At 41.5% G+C, this 11,216-nt stretch overlaps 1 protein-coding gene across 9 annotated transcripts in view; it reads left to right on the forward strand.

The window, feature by feature from the left end:
- The window catches only part of PHKB (phosphorylase kinase regulatory subunit beta), a 124,510-nt gene extending 122,919 nt beyond the window's left edge, over positions 1-1,591 (forward strand). For all 9 annotated transcript variants that reach the window (XM_089540719.1, XM_089540718.1, XM_089540723.1 and 6 more), the window contains one exon: positions 788-1,591. In XM_089540719.1, coding sequence (XP_089396845.1) covers positions 788-925 — 138 coding nt within the window. In that variant the 3' untranslated portion in view covers positions 926-1,591. The remainder of the gene's footprint in view (positions 1-787) is intronic.
- The last annotated feature ends 9,625 nt before the right edge of the window (positions 1,592-11,216 follow it).

Here is an 11,216-nt window from a genome sequence, read left to right on the forward strand (position 1 = left end):
TACTTGCTGTTCACCGCTATGGTCTTTGGAATAGCAGTATATAAATAAAACAAATTGTTATTATTAATTATCTTGTACCCCCAGAACTGGCCACCTACTTTCCACCTACTTTGGTGGCACTTCTCTCTTTCTCACCATCACCCTCCATCGCTGCTGATCTGCTCTGCTTTTCCTGTCCTTCCTCTGCTGCAGTGTGCTTCCCCAGTCCTACAGTAACTCTGGCATGTTGTCTGTGCCCTTGAAAATATGGTGGTTCCATCAACCCCAACAGAACAGTACATTGTGTCTGTAGCAAACACAACCATGCTCCATTCCTTTCTGTAGCTGAGGCAACAGCTGCTCACGAATGGTGAGCCTACAGTTCACATACTCTGTACGTTTAGCACAAATAAAGCAACTACTTACAGAATGATTTGCTACTGTTGTGCCTTAACATACAGGTGATGTTTAAAGCACAATAAAAATGTCTGACTCATCTTGTTTTGGACAATATTTTTTAATGAATACATATCAGATCTTTAACAAAATGTGTTTTGGATGTCCTTCCCCTCTTTTTCAGTGCTTATGCTTCCTCATCCCTGCTTCCTCAGTATGCCACCCTTCCCTTGTTATTTGGTGGGCATCCAAAATATTCATCATACTAAATGACAGAGAATGTCAAAAGTATGAAGTGCACTTTTCATCACCACACACTGCGTTCCATCTGTGGCTCTCCTTGCTGTTAGTTAAGCCTAACTGTTATCCATCAATGTTGTGACTAAGATCAAACTCTTGTTTGTTTATACAGGATGACATGACTTCCTTTTACAACATGCCTCCACTAGGAAAAAGAGGAACTTGCAGCTATTTAACAAAAGCCGTGATGAATTTATTGCTGGAAGGCGAAGTCAAGCCCAGCACAGACGACCCCTGTTCTATTAGTTAAAGCAGATGGAGCCATGTGGCTTCAATAAGATGGTGTTTATTGGATTTCTAATTGCTTAGTTCATTGTTTAATAAACTTGCTTGTATATTGTTTAATTCCTCATTGGAAATGGGAGGAGACCATTTTGGGCAATGTTCTGTCTATGATCTCTGTGGCAAGCTCAGATGCACTGGATAGCAGACCGCACAGCTGATCGTGTAGCAGCCAAAAATCATAATTAATCAAGAAATGTATTTCCTCCATATGTATCCAGTGGCAACCTGCACTTTTCCACCCAAGCTCTGTGGTCACATAATGGCTGAGCAAATGCATGCAATGCACTGTAGTTCATATTGTTTGAGAATTCAGATAGTTAAGGAAATTAATAAGGTTTATATTCAATTATAATTTAAGCATTGGTGGGGAATGATTGGAGTGATAAGTTTATATATGTAATTGTGCATTAGATGTGCATTGTAACATCCATCATCTCTGCCCCTTTCATTTGTATTGTACTTCATTATTGAAAGGCATCATCATGAATACTAAATGAAACTCAGGCATAAAGTTAAAAGAATTAACAAGCCCCATGTTTGAATTATGTGTTAACTTTGTGAAGATAACTGTAGCCTTGGGTTTGAATGCTCCAATGAACCTTAAGGGTAAAATAAAAACTGCTACACTAAATCCATGTTGTGTCTATAATTGGTTTTCTGTTTATGAATTACATAAAATTACATAGAATGTTAATTGCTTAAAATGCTAATTTTTCAAATGTTAACAAATTGGAGGGAAATTATGTTTGTGAGCATCTTTTCTTGTTACATTCTTCTTTTAATCCAACACAGACATTTTAAATCAGGTATTCTTAACCTGTGGCTCATGCACCCCACTAGGGTCCATAGATGTGTTTTGGGATTTTATGAACTATGTGCAATAAGAGTATTTTTCCCCCTCTCCATTTTCCTTTTTGTTAACTGAAAACTGTGTTTAAGTGCATTTTTTCTCGTTAAAGGTCCATAGCTTTGATCAGACTGTCAGAAGATTCTTTAACTCAAAAAGATTATGAACCACTGATTTAAATTATGCTACAATGAAGGCAAGGTCTGTATCAAAAGGGACAGTGCACTATACCATGTGAAATGTCCCAAATTAAAGAGCGTCTGCAAGAGACCTCAGAATGTCCCCACTCCTTTTCATAGCACATACCTGTGAAGAAGTGCAGTTTCATTGCTGGGGTACATTTCTTTGGATTATACATTTCCAGGTTTAATCCTTGACATCTTCACATAACAGGATCTCGGATAGCAGAGGTGTGAATTACCTCTGCATGCAGAACTGCTGCCAGTCAGCATAAACAATATTGGACTAAATTAATCAAGGGTCTGATGCAGAATCTCAACCTAGATTAGTTCAAAGAGGAGGTTGAAGAAGGGACGCAGGCAACTCTCCCAGGTGAAGAGCAGCCTCAGCTAGAAGAGGGACAAAGGCAGGACTCACCTATGGCTGATGGAGCAAAGGACACAAGTGGGGAGGCAGTATGGTCCCCAAGTCCAAGGACTCGACTCAGGGAGCAAAGAGCAGAACAATGATGCTCAGTCAGGCATTACCTGCAATGCCAAGCTGCAAGAGAGAAACTTTGATTACAACCAGCTGGTACCAGCACATTTAAGAGCCGAGTCTGCCTAGGGCTACTGCTGGAAGCAACCGGCCTGCTTCCTGACCAGAATTCCTGTCTCCAGACTCCTACAGTTCAGACCTTTGACTTCTTGGCTGCTTCAACCCTTGGTCTGTGTTGACCTCACTGCTTGTTTGTTTCCTTGAACTGCTTGACAAAGCCATTTCTCTGGACAGGCTTCCCCAGGCAATGATGCTTTCTAGGTGCTGGCCCTTGCCTGTACAATCATCTAATTGTTTCCTCCCAGCCCACCAGTGTATATGTTAGTTGAATCAAAACAGTTTTCATAAATCTACTTGTTTTCATGGCACATAGTTATACTACTGACTTTGTTGCCCAAGATGTAGTGATACTAAATAATGGGTGACTTGAAAAGAGATTATACAAATTCATTGAGAGTAAAACTATCACAGTCTTGATAATGAACATGAATTACCTTCAGTGTCAGAGCTGATGTGGCTCTTAGTACCACTTTCTGGAGAATATGAAGGGCATCTAAGCAGGAGGGGGTTGTTTTCAATCCTTGTTTGTGAGCTTTCCATAAGCCTTTGCCTAGACACTGTGAAAGGAATGGTGTACTACACAGACCTTTGATCCAATACAGGATGGCTCATTGTCCATTTCATTGACATCCAACTTAACTGAATGTACCTCCATAGGAAAAAGAATATAGGAAGTTTGCCAGTTTTATATATGTTTTTCCCAACAGCATCCTGAAGTGGTAAACTCCAGCATCAGCTTTTCTACCCCATCTGCAGTTAAATAAATAGAATCTGAGGACATTCAACCAAAATCTAGTTTGTGTTGCCTGGTGCTTCACTTTTCCTTGCATTCAAAGAGTTTCTTTTACCACCATCAGTGAAGTGATGAGGGTTGCAAAGCTGGATACTCCTGATAAAAACTTTCTCTGTGCATTTTCCACAAGGAGAGAGCTGTGTTTAGATTTGAGCCAACCCTGATCCCAAAGGTAAATTTCAGGTTTTGTAGGGCCAAGGCGATCATAATACCATTCTTCTCAAAACATTGTGGGGAGATTATCTTGCACATATTTGAAGTACTCTAAAGTCCTCCTGTTACTGGGGGTGAATGGAGAAGAGGGGAAGAATAGAATTTAAAAGGAAATAAATCCCAATTTATGCTATAAATATGATAAGGTTCTAATGTACGATGAATTATGTCAGGTAAGGCAATGAGAGCACACCCACCAAGAAAAGATAGGGTCCATTCAGCTAAGAATGCGTACACCTCTCTGCAGATGCCTATAAAGCAGCCAATGAAGAGTTAATCCTTTCCTTAGCAGTGTGCTACAACAGTGGTTTTGGTAAAAGCAGTGTTTGATCTCTACACATAGTTGTGAATAAATACAACGTATTTCGATCTTATTAATCAATATTCCTTTCAATTAAGAATATATATTTCTTAATATCCATTATACATTACTTCTGGTTAAACTTTCAAATGGTTATATCGCAGCCCTGTTAGCATGATTGAAATTTAGTTTTCCTTAATGTCAACCTGCTGGTCCTGTTTTTGGCATTCCAACTCTTGTTTCCTCCAGTCTGTGTGTTAGGGGGCAAATTGATGTCTTCCCCCATGGTTGGGGCTACATTTCCAGAGCTCTAGCTGCCATGTACCCCATCTGGGATGGCCAAAGTTTAGGGACTATGTGAATTGCAATCCAAATCATCTGGAGGGCAGCAAATTGCATACTATAATTAGCGACCCTGGGCTAGTTGCACATATTTCATGTTTGTATTGTGTATAAGGTACCATGAGGTGGTCAATAATAGAACATCAGAACTACTCCACCTACTACAGCATTGTTTCTACAGTGGCATAGAACTGCACCCTTCATCTCACATTCCCTAGCAAGGTACTCAGAGGCACGCTGCCTTTGATGTGCCACTAGCTCCTATGAATTGACTGGATCCCTGATTAAAATTGTCCATTGTCAGACATCACTAGATGTTGTTGCTGTGAAAGAAGAAAGCCGTACTGTTTCCTGCAAGAAACTTTCAGTTTAAATAATTCAGGAGCAGGGGCCGAACAGACAGAGAGCTTTGCTTGCTTTGCCTGACTACAAAGCATTACAAGGTAGAAGAGTAGGTCTCAACTGGTGTGTCTTCTAAGTCTTCCATAGTAAGCCGAGTTGTCATTCTGATATATAATGCAAACACTTCAAAAGCGATAAGGGTTTTTGTAAAGGGAAATATTTCTTCAAAGGATTACTGTTGTTTTCTTACTGGGTTCTCCATGGACTTCATTCTACAGGTAGCAAAATGAAATGGTGGAATGGAGAAGTGGACTGCACCACTTTAAAATGTGGGTAGATTGTACCAATTTAGATGGCTGTCCCATTTTCCAAGTTTCCTGCCTCTAAATAAAATCACTCTTCCTTAAAGATAGCTTTGATCCCACACTATGCATTGCTATGGGACAGAATCTTTATACTGTACTTGAAACCATCATTTGTTGATCACTGGTAGAACTGGGGGGGGGGGGGGGGGGGAATTAAACTTTTGTAGTGACCACAGTACACCTCTTTAAACCTATATTCTAAGAGCAAGACAATAATGTATGCCACTCCTCCTCCATAGGGTATCACCTGACGCAGCCCATACTCCCTGCACCTCCCTAATGATGCCCATGCTCAGTGGAAATGCTCAGTGACTATGAACAATGTGAATAGAAAACCAATTAAATGTTGCATCTTGTACAAAACTGAGGCTGCAGCTTGCCTCAATCATCACTTACTTTAGCAGCTTCCTTCCTCTTCTGGGAGGTTGGGGGCATTAATCTTTTCAAGTTTCTTCTGCAGCACAGGCAGAAAAAGATGCTCACTTTCCCTTTTTGCAGGAGCTGTTTGTGTAGGCAGCTTCCTGGCTCCTGTGACAAATGAAGGATCGTTTTCAAGATTGTGCTGGTGTTAGCATAAGGGCTAGCTCATTGGTCATGTCTTCTTAGTCCTGGCTGATCCAGACTTGGCAGTAATCCTGACTGTGGCCATCAGTTTCTTCCAGGCCTCTTGGACAGTTGGATTGTTTTCAATGGACTGGTTGGCACGGGTGTCTATCAGGTGGGAATGCAACATGTGACTTGACATTGGGTGTTGTGTACATGCCATCACCTAGGAATCACTTGTTTCTGGCTACCTCTACTGTTCTGATTGTGCAAACCTGCCAACAAAGATTTGAAAGAGCATAATCTAAATGCAGTAGGCCCTGGTATCTGCTGGCATTTGGTTCCAGGAATCCCCATGGATAACAAAATCTGTGTATACTCAAGTCCCGTTAAATACAATTGCATTTTAAAATGATGTTATTTATATAAAATAGCAAATGTTAAGTTTGCTTTTTGGAATGTATATCTTTTTGGAATATTTTCAAGCTGTGAATGCTTGAATCCATACATTAAGAATTCATGGATCAGGAGTCAGTGCTGCATTTGGCTTCCTTTGGTACAGAATTCTGGTCTTGCAGTTTGGAGTTTACAATGGTGCATGTCTGCCTTTCTTTTTCATATGAGTTTAACTTGCTTCTTTATCTCCTTGTACTCCTTTGCTTTCTGTCCAATTCTTCACTGGGGAAGATAAGCTGAGTCATATTGAGTTATTACTATTCAAGTCCCAGGGAAGCCAAATAAAAACATGTTCCAAATTGCTTTGGAGTTTCTGTTATTTACTTCAGTTCACATTTGAGCAGAAGGCTCAAGATGGATTTTCTTCTAGCCAAATCTCTCTGCCAAGCTCTGTTCAGTAATGAATTTTGATTGCTAATTTGATGGGTCAGACTGCCCACAATGGAAGCTTGCAGAGAAGAGTGCTTTTCTCCATTTTCTTGACCTCAAAGGATTGCTTCTATCTGTATCCTGTAAAATATTAATATTTTACAGAGCACTCTGGTCCTACATATGTAATTTCAGTTAATATCAAAAGATACCTCTTTTCAGGATTTAGTCATTCTTTTCTTAAGGGAAATGAAAATGTTGTCTCAAAAATGAAGATCTGTCACAGAGTTTGGGTGCAAGGGGTATTATAGACCTTTGAGAAGGATGTTTGTAGCATAATCTTTCATAGGCTGAGTCTATTTCATCAGATACATGGAGTGAAGTGCCTAAGAACAGTCCTTTACAGCTATGAATGTACAGATTGTATATATGAATAGAAATAGAAATGAGAAACTTGTAGGTATAGTGATGAAGTGGCCATTGCGGGACAAAGCGGAGGAAAATATTGCCTAAAACAAAAATGACTAGATAACCCTATGAATTGTCGAGGGAGTTTTGTAAATGCAGTATGATGCAGGGTGGAAAAGTTAATTTTTGGACAACAGTTCTCAGAATCCTACAACCAGCATGTTCTTCTTTTTCAGTTCTGATTTCTACACAGAAGAAAAGTTACTAAGGAACTTCACAACTGTGCTCTCTGCAGCAGCAAACTTCCAGCAGATACTTAGATCTACAACTCCCCACCTTTATTTCGCTAACCTTTATTGTTTTGTTTTTCCTTTCCTGCTGAAATCAAACATCAAATTCCATCAACAGTTGTTAAAGAAACCCCCAAGTTCCAAACGTACCTCGTTCACTTTTTTTGGAATGGTAGCAAACTTGGGGCAGCAGCATGGGAGTTATCACACATGAGGATCAGAAGAAAAGAATTTTGGACATGAGTAGTTGAAAAGGCATTCAAGGCCTCCGTGTTCGTAAATCCAGCTGCCTCGACTACATTTAAAATGCTGCCATTTTTTGGGCTACTTCTCCGTTCAGCTGGAGATCTTAGGAGGGGTCCCCTTTGTTTACTTTTCCCATATTTGAAAGTGTATTGATTTATTTTCTGCATCAGCAGGCTTCTAACATTGGAAGTTTTGTTTTCCTGTTTTGCTTTGTTTATGGAAAACAAACGGAGCCCTCCTAGACCTGGGGGAAGTTGCTTCTTTGCACTGCAACTCCCAGAATCCTATAACCCGCCCAGCAAATGGAGTCTTCTCAGATCCTGAGAAAATTTATTGTTTGGACTACAACTCCTGGAATACCCGCCTAACCAGCAGAGCAAATGGGGGCTTTATACGGTAAATATTGAGAAATTACTACATGGACTGTAACTCCCAGAATCGCTACTTGGACTATAAAAGACAAAACGGTGGTACTTACAGTGGTATTGTAATCCAACCTCCAGTCCTGTATTGGATCACACTCTCCTCAGAGGACTGTGTACGCAATCTGGGGGATGCTCCTAGATCCGTCGCTTCACATGATGAATCAGGTGAATGCAACAGTCAGGAATGCCTGTTATCAGCTTGGGCTGATACACCAGCTGAGTCCTTTCCTGGAAGTAAGGGACCTAGAAACTGTGGTACAAGTGCTGGTAACCTCACGTCTAGACTTCTGCAATGCACTTTACATAGTGCTACCCTTTTGCTTAGTTTGGAGGCTTCAATTAGTGCAGAACATGGCAGCTAGGTTGGTTTCTGGCACAGCCAGAAGTGATCATATAATACGTGTTTTAAAATCGGTCCACTGGCTGTCTATTAGCTTCCGGGTGCAGTACAAAGTGTTGGTTATGACCTTTAAAGCCCTAAATGGCTTGGGTCCAACCTATCTTCAGGACTGTTTCCTTCCGTATAATCCACCGCGCATACTCAGGTCCTCTGGAAGGAAATTGTTGCAACCTGTAAAAACTAGACTGTCTGCATCCGCCCAGAGGACCTTTTTGGCAACCTCTCCCAGATTATGGAATGGCCTGTCGGAGGAGATCCATCACATTACCACCTTAAACAGCTTTAAGAAAGCTGTTGGATGTTTTCCAGCAGGCACTTCCTGAATAGATAAACAACCACTAAAAATCTGTACTTTTAATATGTTAAGGTATGTTTTAAACTATGTACTGTTTAAATGTATTGGGGGGGGGGGTTGGGATGAGATTATATTGTTTTAATGTGTAAGCTGTTCCGATTGTGTTGCACAGAGAGGCGGGATACAAATATAATAATTTTTGAATTATTATTATTCAACGAATCCCCCAACCAGACCAGGAAATGGTGTCTTTCCAAATCCAGAGAACGTTGTTTTATGTTGGCACCAGGAAGCCCTGGTGGAGCAGTGCTTATAATATGCCAGTCCTGCAGCCACAAGGTTGTAAGTTTCTTCCCAGAGTTCTCCAAGTTTGACTCAGCCTTCCATCTCTTTATAGGTCAGCAATTGCCTTACAAATTGTAAACTGAAACTGAGTTCACTGATAAGAGGTATAGAAATAGCTATTGCTATTGCTATTGGCTGGGGGATTTGGGGAGTTGTAGTTCAAACAAGTCACGTTCTTTCACGGCATCCTTCCCTGCCAAAACTATGCATACAGCAGGAAGACATCTTGGGTTCCATCTCTTTCTTCTCTTCTGTCCTTCTCAGTTTCCTTCCCTCCATTTCTTCACTGACAACCTCTTTTGAACAACAACTTCCACGGCAACTTGAGTCCATGAGTGCTGAATTGTCCTTATAACACTGTTCATAAGAGACCTTGGGGGGTTTGGGGTTATAAATAGCATGACCGCAGAGGACCAGCCAGTCTCTATGCAACACCACCAACAAAAAAGCTCAGTGGCCCATTTGATGAGACGCACTTTGGCCAGCATGACATAACAGGACATATTGTGTTTCCCTGCATCTTTAGTCTCTAAACCGACATTGCTTTCCATTTCTGTTAAGAAAGCTGCAGGCTTCATTCGCTGTACATGTTTTATTCATGCCCAGTAGCAATGGGCTTCTGCCACATTCTTTAATATGTTTTCCAGACAAAGCACCTGATGGTTTGTCATATTTCCAATAACTGACCTTTTAAAGCCATCCCCCATCCTGCAGCAATTCTTTAGAAGTTTCTATTCCATTTTTTCCCATGCCAGGACTCTTTAATTTAAGTGGAAGCGTGCCAGTTTTGGGGTTCAGAAGCAACTGCCAAGCTCTATTTAAAGTCCTAATGGCCAGAAACTCTCTTCAATGATCAGGAGTGTTCTCCTTTTAAACAGTGAGTGTCTCTGAGGAGTACTGGAAAATTAGTATGTGTAGGTGTATGTTAAAACAGTTTTCACAATCTCCACCAGCCATGCTGTTTCGGGGATTCATAGAGTTGAGATTGTTCCTAATGTGTTTTCATTCCAGAAAACATTACACTTTTGGACTTCTCCAAGATGTGCGTATGTGTGTTTGTGAAGAGAGCCATGTAGTGTAGTACTTTGAGCATTGGACTCTGGAGACCAGGGTTTGAAACCCAACTCAGCCATGGAAATCCACTGAGTGGCCTTGTAGAAGTCATATTCTCTCAGCCTCATAGGGAGGCAAAGGCAAACTCCCTCTAAATAAATCTTGCCAAGAAAACCTCATGAGAGGTTCGCCTTAAGATAGCCATCCTCTGTAACTTAGAGAAATGACTTGAGGGCACACATCTATCTATCTATTTCAAGAGTAGGAATTATTTTGGAAACAACAGGGTCTGTATATTTGGGGGAATAACAACTTTTTGCTGTTGCTGTTGCTGTTCTGTGCCCTCCAGTTATTTCTGACTTATGGTAACCCATAAATCAGCTTCCTTGGAAGCTAGATGGGATCTGGTGACTTAAGATTATACGCCCTTGCTATAGCTGGACTACAATACTTATCATATCTGATAATTGATCATACCTGATTATGATACTACTTGTAAGTCCCCTCCTCCATGATTGGCATGCAGCCCCTGATATCCTGACCTCAGGTAAAAACAGTAGCCTACCTCTGCCATATATAATTTCTTATACTGAAACCATATGTTTCCAACATAAGGAAGTTGTTAGTTAGCTTCTGACTTACTGGTATAAGAAACCTTTAAGTACATGGTGTACTGTATCTGTAGCAAAAGGTTTATGTAGCAGGGAAGGTTCAGCCTTTATAGATGGTGTTGCACTGCAATTTCCCTACTATCTCATTGCAGGCATGCTATCCAGAGCTGATGTTTAGTTGCATGACAAGAACATTGAGTAGGTCAAACCTCACCCACCCTTTTTGTCCAGCAATCTGCTATTCAGGTTATACAAATCATAGAATAATAGACTTGGAAGAGACCGCAAGGGCCATCCAGTCCAACCCCCCTGCCATGCAGGAAATCCAAATCAAAGCTTTCAAACTGGCTTTCGGGCGGGTTACGGGGTTGAGACGGCCATGGTCGCCTTGGTCGATGATCTCCGTCTGGGCATCGACAGGGGAAGCATGTCCCTGTTGGTGCTCTTGGACATCTCAGCGGCTTTCGATACCATAGACCATGGTATCCTTCTGGGGCGCCTGGCAGAGGTGGGAATCGGGGGCACTGCGCTCCAGTGGTTCCGCTCCTACCTCTCCGGGAGGTTCCAGATGGTGCAGCTGGGAGACGTGTGCTCCGATAAGAGGGCCCTCACAACTGGGGTCCCTCAAGGAGCCATTCTGTCTCCCATGCTATTTAACATTTACATGAAACCGCTGGGAGAGATCATCCAGAGACATGGGGCGCGGGGTTATCAGTATGCTGATGACACCCAAATAGTCTTCTCTATGTCTCTAACTGATGCAGTGACCGAGGATGGCGTCTCTCCTCTCGTGGCCTGTCTGGAGTTAGTAATGGGCTGGATGAGGGAAAACAGA

This window comes from Sceloporus occidentalis, unplaced genomic scaffold (assembly GCF_023333645.1).
Source record: "Sceloporus occidentalis isolate IW3139 unplaced genomic scaffold, rSceOcc1.0.p SCAF_10, whole genome shotgun sequence".
NCBI classification, from domain to species: domain Eukaryota; kingdom Metazoa; phylum Chordata; class Lepidosauria; order Squamata; family Phrynosomatidae; genus Sceloporus; species Sceloporus occidentalis.